The sequence below is a fragment of the Wyeomyia smithii genome, chromosome 3 (assembly GCF_029784165.1).
Source record: "Wyeomyia smithii strain HCP4-BCI-WySm-NY-G18 chromosome 3, ASM2978416v1, whole genome shotgun sequence".
Classification (NCBI taxonomy): Eukaryota; Metazoa; Arthropoda; class Insecta; order Diptera; family Culicidae; genus Wyeomyia; species Wyeomyia smithii.
Window position 1 is genome coordinate 118482852 of NC_073696.1, and position 20912 is coordinate 118503763.

General features: G+C 36.7%; 1 protein-coding gene across 1 annotated transcript; it reads right to left on the reverse strand.

The window, feature by feature from the left end:
* Nucleotides 1-8513: 8513 nt before the first annotated feature.
* LOC129731383 (uncharacterized) lies at nucleotides 8514-18013 on the reverse strand. The gene is made up of 6 exons (XM_055691355.1): nucleotides 17848-18013; nucleotides 17504-17783; nucleotides 17245-17445; nucleotides 11318-11466; nucleotides 10982-11260; nucleotides 8514-10931 (listed from the first exon to the last, which is right to left on the reverse strand). Exons 1-6 carry the CDS (start codon nucleotides 17965-17967, stop codon nucleotides 10656-10658), a joined length of 1305 nt encoding a protein of 434 aa, XP_055547330.1. The 5' UTR covers nucleotides 17968-18013; the 3' UTR covers nucleotides 8514-10655.
* Nucleotides 18014-20912: the final 2899 nt, after the last annotated feature.

Consider the following 20912-nt stretch of genomic DNA (forward strand, 5'->3'; position numbering starts at 1 on the left):
CCTTGTTATAATTAAAAACAGAGCTCATAGGGTTTAAAACTGATTCATGTGATAAAGAAAAAGTTATTGGAAGATGGTCAGAATCAAAGTCAGCATGTGTGATCAAATCACTACATACATGACTTTGATCTGTAAGCACCAAATCAATTGTTGAAGGGTTTCTTACAGAAGAAAAGCATGTAGGACTATTCGGAGACAAAATAGAATAGTATCCTGAAGAACAATCGTTGAATAAAATTTTGCCATTGGAATTACTTTGAGAATTATTCCATGAACGATGTTTAGCGTTAAAATCGCCGATTATGAAAAATTTCGAACGATTTCTGGTGAGTTTTTGTAAATCACCTTTAAAATAATTTTTGAGCTCGCGTGTGCATTGAAATGGTAAATATGCTGCGGCAATAAATAAATTCCCAAGTTCAGTTTGAACTTCAATTCCCAAAGTTTCAATAACTTTCGTCTCAAGATGGGGAAGAGCACGATGTTTGATTCGGCGATGAATAACAATTGCAACTCCACCGCCGGAACCCTGAATCCTATCATATCTATGAACCACGTAATTGGGATCATATTTTAATTTAATGTTAGGTTTCAAAAATGTTTCAGTAATAATTGCAATATGCACTTTATTTACTGTTAAAAAGTTAAAAAGCTCATTCTCATTGGCCTTCAATGAGCGAGCATTCCAATTTAATATTTTAATTGTTTTATTTAAAATCATTGCTAAATTTTAAATTAGAAACAATTTTAATAGTAAAATTTGTGCCTATTTGAATGGCTTCAAACATTGATTTTGCCTGCAACATGGCGTTCATAAGATCGAACATTGCCTGTTGCAAAAAAGAAAGTTTACCTGCCGTAATAGGCCCCAGGCAGTTGACATTAGAAAAAATATTTTCGGCAGCAATATTAGCTGGAGTGATAGGTGTACAATTATTTTCTAGCCTGTTTTGCTTACCCATATTAACGGTCATTTTCGAACTACCAACACTAGGCGGTATAATGTTCGAACTACCTGTAACCTGTGCATAAGTTAAACGGGTATGCAAAGGAGTAGGTAAACTATGCGTCACTGGTACGCTTGGAGAATTTTGTTTTGAAGTTGGTTTTAATTGAGAAATTGAATTTTGTTTACCTTGCCTTGCCTTAACAATTGCTAAACGGACTGGGCATTGATAAAAATTTGACATATGGTTGCCGTTACAATTCGCACAGCGAAAATTTTTACTCTCTGTCACAGGACATGTGTCCTTTTTGTGAGAAGAGTCTCCACAATTAAGACATTTTTGGTCCATGTTACAGAATTTGGAACCATGGCCATAACGTTGGCAAGTACGGCATTGGGTGATATGCTTTTCACCTCCGCCATACTTCCTATAAATTTCCCACTTTACACGCACATTATACAAAGCATGTGCTTTTTCAAAAAATTTTAAGTTGTTAACCTCATTGCGGTTAAAATGAATTAAATAATTAACAAGGGAAATTCCAGTTCTCTGACTGTTTTCGCCTCGTGATTTTTGTTTCATTAGAATTACTTGGGTAGGGGCTATGCCAAGTAATTCTGTTAAAGTAAGTTTGATCTCATCAACGGTTTGATCGTTGGTGAGACCTTTCAAGACAACCTTGAACGGCTTGGCGTTCTTGGTGTCATATGTAAAAAATTTGTACATCTTGTCAGTTAAATACTGAACAAGACGATCACGACCCTTTACTGAGTCGGCTAATAAGCGGCATTCACCTCTACGGCCAATTTGATAGGTAACTTTAACGTCAGAAACAAACGTTGAAAGTTCCTTTTTGAATATATTAAATTCAGAAGAAATAGTTACCACAATAGGTGGAACTTTCTCCTTTTTTAAAGATTTTATATTTTGTATAGTTTCGTTATTAATAACTTCCATTTCACCAGCTTCTTGCTCAGGCAAAATATCAAAAGGATTGTCACTACAGACACTCGATGTGTCAGAAAGAGATGCCTCTCTTTTCCTCCCCGCAGCGATGCGAGGTTTCTTTTTTCGTCCAGCCATTTCAGGTGATACGAAAAAAGTTAAAATAAATGTTAAATTCAAAAGTAGGTAGTCTTGAGAAAGACTGATGGGAAATAACTTTCAGGTAATCTTTAAAAGACACACTGACAAAACACAAACTTTGAAGCTATAGGCAGTCAAAGACCAGTCCACAAGCAACCGAAAAAACGTCTGATCTGTAGGACAGTTCAAGACGCACTGCTGTCTACGATTAAAAACCGCCATTATATAATACAGTTGGATTGTGCTACAAATGACCATTGAAAAATGTACACTGTTGTCAAACCGGAACAGAGTCTGTAGATTTAGTAAAAGAAAACTGTCGCAATTTTTCAATGTCATTCGAGTAAATCGAAGAGCAGCGTTTTCTTTGTTAAAATATTTTCACCAATGTCATTTATCATTTTTTATGTAGTACAAAATGTATTTTTCTGTAACATTTTTTCAAGAACTTGCCCATTTTACTTCATACATTAAAATGAATGGCGATTCTAGCGAATTATTTTCAATCATTGAAACAGTCTGTTCATGTCTAAGATGTACTAACAACTACGTTCGCCCTACCGTAAACAATCACTTTTCAAGGTTCGACAAACAGCACAAGAAATGCGCGAAGGATCGTGTACGTTTCTTTTCAACCCGACTACATTCTCAATGGAGATTTACATTATCGCTCACTCGTTCCTTCACAGACTGCCGCAGAGGTCTGATCGGCACCAAAAATAGTCGGCATATCACTAGGAAATTGTCGGTTTGCATTCTTGGCCTGCGATCCGTCCGGTTTCTTATCAAACTTTCTGCTACAACAGAACCAAGGAACGATGAAGTTGATCAATCGGGCGGTTCAGTGGACTTAGAGCGAACTAAAATATCATCCTCCCAAATGGTGACATACACACATTTCGGCTGATCAGAGAGCGCTGGTGCGATATGAGCTATCGGTAAATGTGATCGCGTGATCAGTTGTTCTTCGTTATCTATGCTGATAATATAAAGTTGGCGGCGGGGGCTGTGGTTGCTTCGAATGTAATATTTGTTTATGACCAGTATATATCAATATTACTTAAATAGTACTAAACAGAGATGAATACACTAAGGTCTTCTTTTTTACGCGGGGGATAAGGTTTAAATTTGTATGGGCCCACGTAGAAAATTATTATTTGAGTTGCGAATATACCGAAGAAAACCGTCCTAAAATGTTTGAACCTCGTTTGAATATGAAAGTGGTTAATCTAGAGATCAAACCGCAATATTAAAAATTTTGACTGTTTACGCCAAAAATTGTGATTTTTTTTGAAAACTGATATATGATACCTCGTGGCCTAAAATGGAAAACGTGATTGAAATGAGGTCGATATCTTGTGCCGTATCGGAGTACAGGTCGGACTCGATTAGGTATATAATATACTATATATACTCTCCGATATTTTTTCAATATATATATTCCAATTTTATATATAATTGAATCAGAGAAAATAAATGTTTTATATATATTTTCAATAAATGATTCGTTGTTTTCGAATAAATAAGAATATTTTTTTTTGGTTCATCCCCCCAAAAGTCAGAAAACACATTTCCTACAAAAAAAAATCATATCATGTAATTATTCCTAATGTAATTGTAGTCAATTGTAAAGAAAAATTATATAAAAAAAATATAAAAGTATATGTAAATTTGACAACTTGTTTGTATTTAATTTCTCAAATTTTGGAAAATTAAATTTTCTTATTTTTTTTTTTTTTTATTATTTTTATTCAGGTATTTTTGTGTATTTGTGTGTATTTTTAGTTTTTTTATTTTTAAATTTTTCAAACAATTTTGTAGATATCGTATGTTGTAGATATTCTCTTACGATATATTAGCTCTAGATAAGTCATATTTTAATTCAAGAAAAAATATTTTTTTGCTTCTATATATAATCGAGTCTAAAATTATATATAATCGAATCATATATAATCGGACCATATATAATCGAATCATATATAAATATCATATATATAATCGAGTCCGACCTGTAAGGATAAAAAGCAACCCGTGTGAAAAACTACTGTAATTAAAACCAGAAACTTTAACTTAAATGTGTGCATAAAATAAACAACCAAACAAAAAGGTAGTCACAACTTAATCGCATACGAAAGCGTGGAACATCGAGTCATAATTGTTATTTCTATAAAAGAATTTCGTGTTCGATTGGAAAACATTTGCTAGTTTTTATAAAAATCATCAAAAAAAAGGATCAGAAAATTAGGTTTGAATTGACTTTGAGCAATAATGCACCTCTTGTATAAAAATATTATTTATGATTTTCGCATGTTTTGGTCGAAAGAAAATCACTCAAATAATAAATTGTTTACAAGTACATACGAGTATCCTTTCAAAAAACTTTTCAGTCTGCTTTGAGGTAGTTTTCTGTAGAGATCCTGTATATTATTAGAGTGGCGCCATGTCATCCAAAGTAACACTCTGGGGACACTGTTAAAACTGAACATCCTTTCTCTATTCTCCGCACAAGTTTAAAAGGTCGTTTGCTTGATTGGAATGACACTGACAGATAATTTTTGTTCTAATTTTGACAGTGTTGTCACTCTATATACAGGCACTCTATGACTGTTATGCCTTGTTCAGACCATGATGTATAAAGACATGGTGTAACGGTATGTCAAAAGCGAAATCGGCCATATTGGAAAAAAAATGCCAGAGACTAAATTATCGCATCTCATATTGCGACTTTTACGCCAGATTGGACTACCCGAAATACACGATAATCACAGTCGAATCTCGCATACGATTTCGCAGTTTGGGTGATGGGTATCGATACTAGCGACATTGAAACACTTGACAGAAATATTTTATTATATAGACAAAAAAATCCCTATCATGACTGCTACCATATATATATTTATATATATATATATATATATATATATATATATATATATATATATATATATATATATATATATATATATATATATATATATATATATATATATATATATATATATATATATATATATATATATATATATATATATATATATATATATATATATATATATATATATATATATATATATATATATATATATATATATATATATATATATATATATATATATATATATATATATATATATATATATATATATATATATATATATATATATATATATATATATATATATATATATATATATATATATATATTAATAAAGTATACTTGAAACTGTGAGGTCTGGTATCGATACAATGACAATTGAGAAAGTATCGATACTCAGTATCACCGAATCAATCATGTAATACTTAGTTTTGTTTTGATATTCAACCTAATTTTCAACTATAGCTGCTCAAAAATATATACTTAATGTTGCATATGAAAAACAAAACAAACAACGAACAAAAAAAAAAACTGCCACTGCGCTGCTGAGGTGTCAATTTGATAGAGCGAAATAAGAAATTAAGCAATGAATGATTATCACAGAAGTCTAAATAGTCATGCAAGGGGCACAAATAAATCATTTGGATGCACGGCTTTCTCACCCCGCGCCTACTTTTTGGTCAAATCGTTACACCATGTTCTACTCATCATGGTTCAGAGTACGCCGCATATCACCTGATATCACTAGATGATATGGGATATCACTCTGGGTGTTTACACTACAGTGAGGTTTGACATTTGCTATGGTAATTGAAAAAAGTAGAAAACTAAAAACGGATTGAAGCAAAAACAAAACACAACATCATGACAGCTGATTGAAATTCGCGTTGACGGCGTTGGAGAGATTCTGAAGGCTGCTCGTACCTACGCGAACTCTTGGTGATATGGCATCCATAGCAAGAATCACAGTGTGAACGGGGTATTGCGATTTTCACGCCAAATTGGACTACCCCGAAATACACGATTATCGCAGTCGAATCTCGCACACGATTTCGCAGTTTGGGTGATGGGTATCGATTCTAGCGTTATCGAAACGCTTGACAGAAATATTTTATTATATAGACAAAAAAATATTCAACCTAATTTTCAACTAAAGCTTCTCAAAAATATATACTGAATGTTGCAAATGAAAAACAAACAAACAATGAACCCAAAAAAAAACTGCCACTGCGCTACTGAGTTGTCAATTTGATAGAGCGAAAAAAGTAATTGGGCAATGAATGATTATCACAGAAGTCGAAATAGTCATGCAAGGGGCAATATCATCTAAGGATTTATGATGGTCATGAGTAGAGTGCCTGTATACAAAGTGGCGTCACTGTCAAAATTGAAACAAAAATTATTTCTCAGGTCATTTCCAACCAAGCAAACAACCTATTAAAATCGTGCACTGAAATGAGAAAGGATGTTCAGTGTAACCATCATTACCTTGAATGAGATAGCGCTACTCTGTATACAGGCACTCTACACATGCGATATGTCAAATGGAGCTGGCCGTATAGCGTAATATTGTAACTGTTTAGTATTTAGTTATATCTATGAACCCTTGTTAGACCATACGCAACTGGTTATCACTTTATCATTGGTTAATTATAGCTATCAGAAGTTTCATGAAACTTAGCTCGTTTTTAAACCTAAACAAGATAATAAACTTTAAAAAAGATTGCCGATAACAAAGCCTACCACTTTACTGCCGAATCGCGATAACTTATTCCCGAGAATGGCACCACTGAATGCACGGTTAAAAATGTAACAGCTGTCACACTCTTCAGTGAATCTTTTAACCTAACTGTTTCTGAAAACGAAACAAACACAGTCATTTCAATTATTTATTTGAGCCGTTGCGGATCAATTTTGCAATTTTCGAAAAATCTCTGAATAAAATTTTGTTCAATGAATTCTTTCAAACAAAATGTTCTAATATAAAGGTTATGAAGTACTTTAACATGGGAATACATAAAATTGACAGTTTCTTTGCGAAATAAGTGATTTTATCTTACCAATGTACATAGACCACTCTGACTTCATATTTATTACACTGGAATTCTGGAATCGTTTCGAAACAGAGTGGTCTATGTACACAAGACTAGTAAAAGACAAAGAAGATGGTGGTAACTCGTATAAAAAGGCTAGTGTCACATGTTGCATAATAGACGTAGCATTTAAAATGTAACATTACATGTAACACATCATGTGACATATTACATGATATTTCACATGTTACATTTTTCGTGTTACATTGAGTGTAATATTTAACATGTTATACACTACCCGTCATAAGTTTGGAATCGCTTCACTAAGTGTTGCAACACCTCCCGAAAAGTTTAGCATCACCTGAAATAGGCGGATATCTCGTGTTTTTGACAATCTAGAAAGTTGTGGAGCTCAGCAAACTTGTTCGGGAGGCTAAAGGCTTCTACATGATAGACAATTTAGTACTGGGTAATTCATGGTATGCGGTGCTAGGGTGCATGCAGTTATTCGTATTTAGACTTCGACTCCGGTTGCGGTCTTCGGCTAGTGCCGACCAGTTGTGGTCAAGCATATCGAAACACAGTATAACGCCGTATGTGTGTTCCAAACTACACACCAAAAACTGGATCTCGAGCTCGGTTGAAAAACATCCGATTTCATTCGGCAACTTGGGATTAAACTGATATTTCAGCAAAAAAATGCCGGTTGCCGAATGTCGTCAGATCATTTCCGGTGACTTCACCAAAAAAATATGCTTGACGTATCTCGTCTCTTTCTTTTTGCCGAATTTATCGTTAAACACTGTTGAGGTCAGCAAAAACATTACTGGTATCTTTACTCGGTGCCGTGTTTCGGCAATACAGCTGTCATTCACGTGAACGAGTTGCCGCCATTTTTTGTGCAAATTTGTGCGTGTTGCGGGCGAGCAACCAGGAAGCAGTTAAAGGTATCCTGAATAAGGAAAGATACATAAACATTTTGAAGGTAAATGCTGTCCCGAATGGTTAGGATCTCGTTGGTAAAGACTTCGTTCTGCAACAGGACAACGATCCAAAGCACTCTTTAAAGCTCTGTCGTAGGTGCTTGGACAATCTCGAGAAGAAAGGAAACCTAATAAAAAAAACCGTGGCCAGCTCAATGTTTAGACTTGAATCAAATTGAGTTGCTTTGGGATGATCTGGACCATCAAGTGAAGAAGATGCGACCTCAAAACGTGAACCATTTGTGAGAGTTTTTACAGAAGACTTGAGGAAATATTGCAGAAGAAAAACCTTTTTCGGCGTATGCCCAGGGTCTGCGGAGCAGTAATTGAATCAAACAGAGGGTATTTCGAGGAATCAAAAATTTAGTTTTTGATAAAACAATTTAAATCAAAATACTATAAATAAATTAATAAAAAAAAAATTAAAAACTAATAATTCAAATTGCATAATTTATTTTCAGAATAGTCGCTCAGTTACTGAATATTGCAACTTTCTAAACAGAGTTTACGATAGAGTAAGCTGAAAACACTAAAAACTTTATGCTCGCTAGCAGCATATTGAAGAAATATTACGAACTAAACTATTAGCCAACCAGAAACTCTTGACCTCCTCAGTAATTTTGCTGAAAATCGCAACTCTTTAAATGGTGGGATTATTGAGCTAAATAAGGTAACACTCAAAACTACATGCACACTTGCGCTGCGTTGTGGATGAATTCCGCACTATACTGTCCGCCAATTACAGGCCCTTGACTTCCTAAGTAACTTTGCTGAAAATCGCAACTCTCTAAATGGTGGGATTATTGAGCTAAACTGAGTTCGAAACGCTCAAAACTCACGCTCAAATCATTCAAATACAAGCTCTTTCCCTCCTGAGCAACTTTGCTGAAGACCCCAACTCTCTAGGTTTCCATAATCAAAAGATAGAGTTATAAAAATGTGTCCATTTCAAGTGATGCCAAACTTTTCGGAGTGTTGCAATATTCAAACTGGGTGTTGCAATACTCAGTAAAGCGATTCCATGTTACATGGTGGTATTATGCCAATTTATTTACATAGCCATGGCCATTCTGTTTCGGACGAAATTTCAACATGGTATAAATCAGCTTTACAGTTCGATTTCTCGAAATTTTTCTAATTGCCCAACTTCAGCTTTTTGAGTAGATGCCACTATGCAAAAACTCTTTTAAAAAAATGGTTTTCAGACCACTCTGTTCCGCAACGACTCATTTAGCAACTACAAAGCTGTAATTTATAATATATCATCAAGGTGTCAATGGTAAGACAATAATATCTCTACCTTATTTAGTGTTTTTGTGATTCTGCACCCAACACAAACGGGAAAGATTTTGTTACTTTTGAGCGAAATTTTATTACTTTTTGTGTCTTATGACCGTGCATGAGACACAAAAAGTAATAACCAAGAAGTAACAAAATATATAATGGCCACACGCTTGTATTTGTTTCTGTAGGAGAACATACAACCAAGAACCGCAATGCATGTGTAAGCAAGACTTTGCACGCTGCATTTGTATTATTTTTGTCCCCTTTATTCACACATAAGCATAATTTCACGGTCAACCTCAAATGACAAATGTCAGTTCTTCTGGAGACACCTGATGGACGTACTGGTTCTGTGAAGCTCGGATCTTAAGTCAATCGTTTTTTCCAGCCTTTCAACCTACTTGTCGCCATCGAAAAACTATTCGTGAACAAAATATTCTTAAACTCGGTAGACTTATTGAATCATGGTTTTTCTTTTTTTGCTGAATTTTGAGTAAATTGAGGTTAAACCGTGATAGCTCAGTAATATGCATCATTTTTAAGTGTGTAAATAGCTGGTCTCAAGGTTCGATTCTGGTCTAGCAAGTCAGCCGTCGTATATTCATCTGACGGAACATTTACATTCAACTAAAAACTGTGGATATCTCATAAAGTAGATACTTTGAAAACTATGTGAAAGCTTTAAATTTGATAGAATATTCGGGAATTAAAATTGCTTAAAAAAAAATTTGAGAAATCTCTGAATTTGTTAAATTTCTGTTTTTGTGTTTTGGCATAAAATTTATGAAGACAGATTCCCTTAGCCAGGTTGAAAACCAACATTCTGCAAATTTTAAATAATCTCTATCCAAATATTGTTTGGACAAGTTCGCTGGATACTGCATTGCTTTGAAATAAAATATTTTTCTTTTCAATGTTCCATAGTGAATAAATTGCAGCAACACTTTACTCTGCATGCGATGCTAACCCTGCTTTGCTACACAACACTCTTTTAAATCCGATTAGTCTGTTGTGTTTATATATACAGTTCTATTTTTGGCTTCTATATGAATGGGCCTCAACTGTTTTCTCCTTCACATACTACACAGAAGATGTTGCAAAGCAACCTACATGAAGAATTTATTTTGAAGGCTGGTTTTTCACTTCGAAACAACATGCTTAGGTTTATCCATAAATTTTCACTAGGACGGGTACGACGCCTTGTTAGAAACTGCAATAAACAATTTCCTTCACAATTTACAACTCTTTAATGATGCGCAAAACAACCTCCGTTAAGTTCACCTAAATTATACCAGTTTTCAACAAATATATTAACATGCCACTTTCGAAATTTGAAGAAAAGTTCTGGTAAAATCAAATCAATCACTTATTCTACTTTTGGGGGCCATCATTAACACGAACTCAATTATATTCAAGACACGTTACGAATCCTCATTGATTGAAGAAATTATTTGCTTATATTTTGAACGGCCAGCGTTGCATCGGAGGCATCGGTCTGACTGAAATCGTCACCCTTTTTATCAGTGATACTAGTTTCGGAACACCCGTCGATTTTCTGTTTATTCCTTTTCTCGGCGATAAGACTTCGGATGAAAACCAGCTGGACAATTTTTTCCAACAGTCCGATTAGCCCCAGTACCGAAAGCCCCAAGAGAAATCCCAGTGATCCTCCCAAATCGGCCACGAACTGCGTCAAATCGTAACTGTGGAATTCCTCTACAATCTGCAATGTTTAAACATTAGCTAACTTTCATGGTTTGTTAATCAACTTACAGAAACCATCTTCGAGGTGTAGTATAACCAAAACTGCCCAGCAGGGAGCGTAATATTGATGCTTTTACGATTCATTACGTAGGTGGTGAAAATCGTACTCGAGCATGGCTGAAAACATCCGCATACCGTGCTGTCCATATCTTCCATTGCCTTATAGTGCTTGATTAACTGTTGGGTATCATTGGCAGTATGGCACTGTTCGGCCTCGATGTCCGGCATCCAAGGGCCGGTGCAGCCAACAGCCTCAACCACGTGACGCCAGTGGCATAATTCACTGCACTGTGAACGAACGATAAAATATTAAAACTGCCTGTCGATGAAATATGCGCATCCTACCCTGGTGGAACTTATTTCCGATCCCTCCGTGCAATCATTTTCCGAACTGGGAAGCATTTGGAAGTGCTGTGTGGTTAGTTTTACTTCAACTTCCTCGTCTACCTCCATAAACAGATATTCGACTCGCCCGGAAGATTGCATGCGATTTTCTGTGCAAGGCGGGTAAAAGACATGATATTCATTACGCCCAGTGTGTATGCTTCAGAATTACTCATGGAATGATTAGGGCTTCAATCAGAAATGACATTTTGTTTGAATTTTTTTTTCATTGTTCAAATTATATGGAATAATTTTACTTTCGGAAATCTTCTATAAAAGCGTTGTGTTGAATATTGTTTTGATATTTTGTAAGCGCATGTGATGAAAATAGACCTTACCTTAGTTGTACTTTGAATGTCTGTTACACAAATACTTTTTTAACTTTAGCTTTGTTGTCCGACTTCATAAACTATTTCTTTGGTTTTCAAGATCAAGCGGTACACGGTCATTTGTCAAATTTCATGAAGTTGAAACAATCAGAAACGAGATCATAATTTGCCCTATTCAAATGCTTATAATCTAGAAAAGCCTCTTTCTTCTGTTCGCATTCGTAGCTGTAACAGATTTAATCGTGTCGTTTTTAAATGCTTACAATCTCACTATCACTGCACAAATTTTAAACACCAGTATATAAGCGAAATGTTGGCAAACTTGTGATTTATGTTGTGAATGTTTTAAAAGTTACATAGAGGAAACTTTTTCTCAAATACTGGGTGGCAACATATGTCGTTTTCGTTTTCGCGGTGTACTACACATTTTTAGTGCTATACTTTGCAGCTTCAAATAATACTACAAGGTATACAGCCCTAGGGATTGTATGAAATGGTGACGTAGGACTAAATATATATCGTCAGTTGAATTCAACACTGGCACAACTCAAAATTTTGCAGTTATGAGTTATTGATGGCAAACGATGCCAAATACCATAAAGTTTCATCTCACAAAGACCCGTTTCAAAATTCACAATATTTCTAGAAATATAAGTAGATGTGCTTTTATTGCACAAAGCTAAAATATTCCTAAAAAGCCGGAAAAATGAGGTTCCAACTCTTATCATTTGCTTATTACATGCACATCATAGACCCGAACAAGTTCAATTAAAATAGGAAATCCTGAAATTGGAATTTTTCACGAAAATGAAAAAAGAAATTTTCGGCGCAAATTTTCAAACGCGTTTTTCTCGAAACTATGAATTTTTAGTTGTGGCAGTATTGAATTCAACTGACGATATTATATGCTGCGCTAAACTGTTCATTGGCAACACTACCGTTTATTTTTAATAGTCGTTATTTTAAAACTAACGATGCATGAATACATGAAAATTTTACACTAGTAGTAGTTGCGGAAATTCTCATAACTCTTATCTTCAAGCATCTATAGTTCTGAAAAGAACCCATTCCATAATATTCAGTTAGAAATTCGTGCTACAGAACGCTGATAATCGCACCATGAATATTTTCCTTGACCGCGCATAATAAAGTTTGCTCGCCGCTGTGCCCTCCAGTAGCTGTGCCAGCTAAATATTCTGCAGCGTACGATGGTAACTGTTGCTGCCGTATGCAAAATAAAGGTGTAACATGTTCCGCAGTGCCTGGAAGTTGACTCGTATGCAGCTCTCGTTTCTCAATGTCGCGTACCTTTAACAGCTGCACTGCTCTCGGTCATGTGTAACAAACTATACTGAAGCTGAATTTTCCACACGCAGTCTTTTGTATCGAGTTCAGCGTAGATTTTTACCATTAAGGCGTGGCCACGTAGCTTAAAGAAAGAAAGAGAAACAAACCAATACATCTTCAATACTACTGAGTGATTTTCATAAGCATCAAAAGAAAGTTTTTGCTTTCCCGATGCGAAAATCACTCTGGTTCTTAGATTAACTAATTTTCGTTGCTAATATTTGACTGATAACGGTGTTCGAGTGAACACAAACAAACAATTAAGCCGGAAAATCACTCAATTTAGCAGTGAAAATTCTTGAAATGAGGGTTATATCTTGTTGTGATAAACTATTCATAGGCAACACTACCGTTTATCTTTGGTGCGCCCTGGTCGTTATTGTAAAAATGATTATTGAGAAATGAATGAACATTTCACACAAGGAATAGTTGTGAAAATTCTCATAACTCTTATCTTCAAGCATTCATAGTTCTAAAAAGAACCGATTCGATAATCTTCAGCTCGAAATGTATGCTATAGAACGCTGATGATCACAGCACCACCGGTAGCATCGATTATTTTGTTGGCCGCGTATAAAATTTGCTCTCCGCTGTGCCCTCCAGCAGCTGTGCCAGCAAAATATCCTGTAGCGTACAATGGTTATTGTTGCTGCCGTGTGCAGAATACAGGTAACATGCTCCGCGGTGCCTGGAAATTGACTCGTATGCAGCTCTCGTTTCTCAATGTCGCAAAGCTTTAACAGCTGCACCGCTCTCGCTATTGTGGAACAAACTAAACTGAAGCTGAATTTTCCACACGCAGTCTTTTGTATCGAGTTCATCGTAAATTTTTACTATTAAGGCGTGGCCACGTAGCTTATAGAAAGAAAGAGAAACAAACCAATACATCTTCAATACTACTGAGTGATTTTCATAAGCATCAAAAGAAAGTTTTTGCTTTCCCGATGCGAAAATCACTCTGGCTCTTAGATTAACTAATTTTCGTTTCTTATGTTTGACTGATAACGGTGTTCGAGTGGGCACAAACATACAATTAAACCGGAAAATCACTCAATTTAGCAGTGAAAATTCTTGAAATGAGGGTTATGTCTTGTTGTGATAACTATTCATAGGCAACACTACCGTTTATCTTTGGTGCGTCCTGGTCGTTATTGTAAAAATTATTTAGAATAGATGGACATTTCACACTAGTAGTCGTTGTGAAAATTCTTATAACTCTTATCTTCATCATCTTATAGTTCTGAAAAGAACCGATTTCATAATCTTCAGCTCGAAATGTATGCTACAGAATGCTGATGATCGCACCACCACCGGTAGCATCGATTATTTTGTTGGCCGCGTATAAAATTTGCTCTCCGCTGTGCCCTCCAGCAGCTGTGCCAGCAAAATATTCTGCAGCGTACGATGGTAACTGTTGCTGCCGTGTGCAGAATACAGGTAACATGCTCCGCGGTGCCTGGAAATTGACTCGTATGCAGCTCTCGTTTCTCAATGTCGCGAACCTTTAACAGCTGCACCGCACTCGCTATTGTGGAACAAACTAAACTGAAGCTGAATTTTCCACACGCAGCCTTTTGTATCGAGTTCAGCGTAGATTTTTACCATTAAGGCGTGGCCACGCAGCTGAGACAAAAACAAACAAACCAAAACACTTTGTTGAGTCAAAATATGTAGGTAGTGGAATTTATTTCGTCCATGTTATTGTTATCTGTGCTTGGGAAGCAAGCCAAGAACAAGGGAAATGTATGGGAAAGCTTGACCTTGGAACTTTTCACCTTTTTCCACCATTAGGCTGTAAAGCAACAATGTTGAACATAATATCAAAAAATTGTTACACATTTTATCTATCCACCGACATATAAATGACTAAGATGCATTAAGTCGTTAGCTTGCTATAATCGTTTGAAATCTGACGCAACATTTGCCAGTTTCATTTTCATTTTCACAAAGTGTAATCTAGTATAGAAAACAAAGCCGTAGTCCTACGTCAAACATTTTCAGTGTCATTGCATTGGTATGCGTAATAATGGGATAGCTGTCAATTCGTTTTGTTTTGGTCATAATCGCATTCGTCATTTTGTCTCGTTTCCATTTCATATGTCCATCTCGCAAATGTGCTGAGAAAAAATTTACCTGACACTACCACGTGGAACGAAAACCAAAACAAACCAGTTTTGACACATACGTGTGAATGTGTTGGTAACTTCCTACAGCACACTCTGCTTTTTTCGGGTGTCATCAGTGACAGAAAAAGTGTAGGGAGAGAGACAGAAAAAGGGTAACACGAAAAATCAAATAAAACATTTTCGGTGTCAAAAGTGTCATTTGAATGTAGTACACCGCGAAAACGAAAACGACAATAGAGGTGATACACGTAGTCGAGTGCCCCATGTTGTATTTTCTGTCACAGTATGACAAACATCTGATCATGTTTTGAAAGAACTACGTGTTTACTATTTATTCGAAATAAATACAGTCAGTTTTCAGTTCCGCTCTCAAGAAAATTGCAATGAATTCAAATAGAGAACAAATAAGGGTCTTGCACCTGCAAGGATAAACGTACATCGAAGCTGTCAGCTGTCACATCTAAATTTAAGCAGATTATTCGTCTGCAGCAGCGGTTCTCAACTTGGGGTACGCGTACCCCTGGGAGTACTCGGAAGCCTTCAGGGAGTACGCTAAAGAAAAATCAGTAATGGCGAACAAAGACACAGTAATTCATTTGTTGTTCAATCTTGCTCTTAAAATAGGACTGCAACAATCAAACAAACCATAATTCAATTTGAAACCTGAGCTAGACTACCACAACATTATCTACCGCTGCTCTATCCCACTCTGCGAGAACATTCCAAGCCAATTGATATGAAAAATATCGCCAAGGGGTACGCGAACAAAAAAAAGGTAGAGAACCGTTGGTCTACAGCACCATCAAACGTTTCAAGGACACAGGCATGGTTGTTCCTAGGAAGAAACCTGGTAAAAACTGAGTGTTCGGACTCTAGCGGTCATCAAAGCAGTGAAGGAACGTTTTCGACGGTATCCAGCCCGTTCGGCAAGAAAAATGGTGTGTAAAATGAACATGAGCCAAACTTCCATGCAAATTGTTATCAAAAGGGACCTTGGATATTCAGCTTTTAAGAAGCAGAAAATTCACGGATTAACTCGTAAAAATATTGCTGACATGGTTGCTAGATCTCGGATCCTGCTGAAGACGCACGCAGGTCACAACATTATTTTTTCGGAAGAAAAGTTGTTTACTCTGGAGGCAACTTTGAACAAGCAAAATGACCGTGTTTATGGAGCATATCTTCGTGATGAACCAGCCGATGAAAAAGCAGTCGAGCAATATTATAATGCGTCAGCTGTGATGGTTTGGGGATATTTAGCGACCAAAGAGAAATTACCATTGCTATTCATTGACAAGGGCATGAGGGTAAACAAGGAGTACTACTTGCAACACGTTAGCAAAGGCCATTTACATTCTTGCGCTAAAATGCTTTTTGGGAGAGACAGTTTTTGCTCTCAACAGGATTCAGTACCAGCGCATAAGACATTGATTGATCGTTTGACCTGATAGACTTCAGTATCTGGGAAAAGTTGGCATTTAAGTTTCGACACATTCAAAAAACGTTTGGTGAAGATTTGGGACGAAATGCCGAACGAAGTTGTGGGTGCGGCTTGCAATGACTTCGAAAAGCGGTAGACGCCGTTGTCAAACACAAGGTTTGAGCTCAACTAAGTACATTGTAATTTTACTACTTATAGATGTTATTGAAATCGATTTCGAAGGGAAATAACAACTGGTTTGAGCTTTATGACATAAATAAAGTGTATCACTTTTACGTTGCCACCCTGTAATTCTGCTCTTCGGGTAAGCTACTCTTGAACTATGTTTGACATATGGAAAGAAATTAAACCAAACATGTTTTTTTCTGGAAAACTATAATTAAATTTTCCTGCTTCCCCCGTATAATGCTGCGAAAAGAACGAACTGTTTGTTTTTTTTTTCAAAAAATTTGGACAAAATTTTTCGATAGTGCTGGATAAAAAAACGTGGAATATCTATGTTCATATTATTAAAAGAATCTAGTATTGATAGATTTTTCAGGGGCTGGGAAATGACAAACCAAAATATAATATGTTTCGATAAATGTTAGCATATGGTCATTCTGTACAGCAATCATAAAGGTATCCCAGAAAACGTTCACAAACCTGCAAAACCCTCCGCCTGGTCGTGAATGAACACATGCCATCCTGGTAAATTTTCAGAGAGGAAGTATTCCGCAGGTCTTGTATCGTGCAATAACAAAATCGAGAATCCCGCCTCTTTCCAGGAATGTGTCGTCGTGGTCAATGGGTTCAGTGTGAAACACTGGCCCATGTCAAAATGCATGCTGCTGATAACCTCAACGTCTGAAATGTTGGTTCACATTAAATTGAACGCTTTTATTAGATCATGTTTTTCTTTTACTTTCCGCTAATCCGTTTAAGCCGTACTGAATGAAGAATTCACTTTTATTGTAGGTGGCTTCACGAAACAAGTCCGCTAACGAACTTTCGTTGAAATTAAAATTATTGAAGGCACTCGAATACTTTGGATGTTGTGTAAGATTGTACCGCTCCATCACCTCCTGCTTGTACGGAGGATCACGACAAAAGGTGACAGCCGGATACAGCATCGAGTCGTTCAAGTCAAATCGCGAATGAGTTGTTATTGGGGGACCAATGAGCTTCTGGAAGCACTCGGTAAGCTGATCGATAGTAAACGAACTTTAGAATGATCTGGTTCTTTGGTATTCCTCGCAGTAAAACTACCTGAAAAATAACGACCACACTGCAAACACTTAGAACAATCGCTCTCACCAATCGTTTGGGATCACAGCACAAAAAGTGGAGAAAGTTCCAAAACGCTTGTTTTAACTTGGCACGGATCATTGTGGCCGGATTTGTTGATTACGATTCACATTGCGCTTAACGAACATTGCACTGCACTATACTTTATCACAAGCAATTGAAATCAATGCCCTGGCAGGGTACACTATTTATACGTTTGATTATTATCGATAGATCCAACAAAATACGATTTGTGATGGCCAATAAATTTTCCCTGGCTTATCAGTTCATAATATTTGTCTAATCCGTATCGGGTTGTGAATAACGGCGTGAAAGTTACACCTCTTAATTCTTGCTCACGGTAGTTCGATCAACGAATATCTTTTTTAATCGATAATGATTTATATGCATTTAGGATAAACAGTCTAAGGCAATAAATTACTCGCTATGATTTCACTTGATTGTAATAATTTAATACCTTAAGGTTGTTCAATTTTTTTGCAAGTTTTTTCTATATTATCAATTGAAGTGTTGGTGGAAACAAGGGGATAATGGGATCAGTAACCGTATCGGACTGAGTGTCCAATTTCGTTAATCGATTTTCGCGAGAAACACTTCATATGGTAATGTAACCGGTAACGTCTTGTAAAATGCAGTAACATGCAAAAATTACAAGCAAAATCAACAGTATTACACACACATTAAATTCATAGTTTAACCAAAGAAAACGACACTGGTCGACAAAAGCGAAAAAAATGTTGCCCTAAAGCTCAAAAGGATGTTTGAAGGATTATGTCAATGTATTTCTTGCTAAAAGTTTGGGAAAACACTTCATTGGAGTTAATTATTTTGATGGTTTGAAGTATATAGTCGTCCTTTGCAGGGCGAATGATTTCACTTTTTTACAAAGCTAGGAATTCTCGACTACTTTGTGATAAGGTCGTATGTCTAAACGTAAACAAAACGAGTGAGAGTTATATTCCTTGTACTTCACAAGCACAAATCATCTCTCAATCGTTTTGTTTACGTTTAGACATACGACCTTATCACAAAGTAGTCGAGAATTGATCGAATTATGCTTTTCTTCCCGTTTCCTTCGGGAGCAGATCAGCTCTGCTGTTCGGTAGAATACTTCCTGGACAAAAGAGACGCCAGATAAAAACTTGTTCAATTCCTCATCATTGCGGATTGCCAACTGCAGGTGATTCTCGTTTTGTTATCTCAAGCAGCGTTCCCTGTCAGTTCCACCATTCCTGCAGCACATTTTTCATTACGAAGCAGACGAGGAATTCGATGCACAGTAATTTGTCTTTCCTTTAATTTTGCCTCCTTTGTGACGACTAGACATTCTAACTTGCAAATTCGGTTGAACGGAATAGCGATGTGACGAACAAAACTACTGCATGTATAACGAAAATCCGTGGGATTGACTTAAATGCCTACAGAGAGGATTAATACAATGGCGTAGGCAATGAAATGGAGTACCCAAACTCCCGGTGGAAAATTTGGTTCTATGCCTACTGAGAAGAGGGGTCGTACTTGACTGTATCCCTATGTAAGGGGCGGCGTACAACAGTGTTTGACTCGGAGCGGGCGACTGAATCAATGCTGTAGGTATCGCGACGCCGGTAAGATAGCATACTGAAACCTCTCCTACACGCAAAAGTTGGTTGGTGTGAAACCAGTACAAAATTGTGCGTTTTCAGCGCAAAAGTTGATGTAATTTGGAACCAGTACAATGATTGCGTGTTGGGCATAACGCAATTACTGCTCTAGCGTTTTTTCAATGTATTTGGCAGCTCCTAACTACTACACTCAATCAGTTTCAACTGGTATCAAGCAGCATTGCAAAGCGAGCGAGAAGCAAAACCTTTCTCCTCATTTTTGCTTGAGAACGAGACATATGCTACGCTTCTCAAGTCTTTTGCACACACGCTTTCGAGATACTCTTTCTTTTTCATGCATTCCCCGCAGCAAGCACGCACCGCCAGTATGAGTGACACAAACAACACTGGTATCAAGTATGTACAGCACGGATATCTTGCTCATTTCGTAAAGCGACGAGACCTTGCGCGTCGCAATACGAACTGAAAGAGAAGCGAAAGAGCAACCAGCAAATTGTATGTGACGTGTCTAGTCTTGTCGCACGTAAATGGAAAGTCTACGAGCGAGAGAGAAACTTCTCTCGTCGCTTGAGAAAAAAGCGCGAGCAAAATGCCAAATAATAATTATTCACAATTTACAAGTGTTGCCATAAAAAATCAGCAACGCTTTTGTGGCTTTGTGGAATGGAGGGTTTTGCTAGTTTTGCGGTGAAGCTAGCGTTGATTACAAAATGTTGTGAACAGAATTTTGTTTCGTTTTTTTTTTTTGCAAATCATTCAATGGTATTTAATGACCAAATCCATCGAGATAAATCGATCGAGTATTATAGCTATTTAAATCTAGTGAGTTCACAATTGGTTGTTTGCTGCTTGCACTGCTCCATGAGTATTAGTCACTAATACACTCGACGTGAGAAATAAAGTGTCGGTATATGATACATATTCTGATTTCATTCTTTGTCAATGTATTCGTAGTACAACTGTTGCGTTATGCGTTTCACACATTTATTGTGCGATTTCTGTGCAACATTTGTGCGAATCGGGAAGACACACTGATTGTACAAGACTTCAACTTTTGAGTGTAGGCACGAACAACGAAACTAGAAATACGGAACGGATCAATCGGCAAAGACCCAGGCTTCGAACACGGGAACAGAAAACAGTAAACGATTGGATTGGGTACTTGGAGTGTCCGATCTCTCAGTGAACCGATGCGAACCGGCTTGCTCGAGAACTACAGCGGCAGAAAGACGAAATCGCAGTGATTCAAGAGGTTCGGTGGCCAAATTCCAGAGAAAGGAAATTCCGTGCAGTAGACCCTATTGCACACACTTTTTCAATTACAACATCATCTAGCAGAAGAGGGCGTCGGTTTCGTAGTGATGAGAAATCAGAGAAACAAGAGTCATCCAGTGGAGACTCATAGATGACCGTATACGCGTG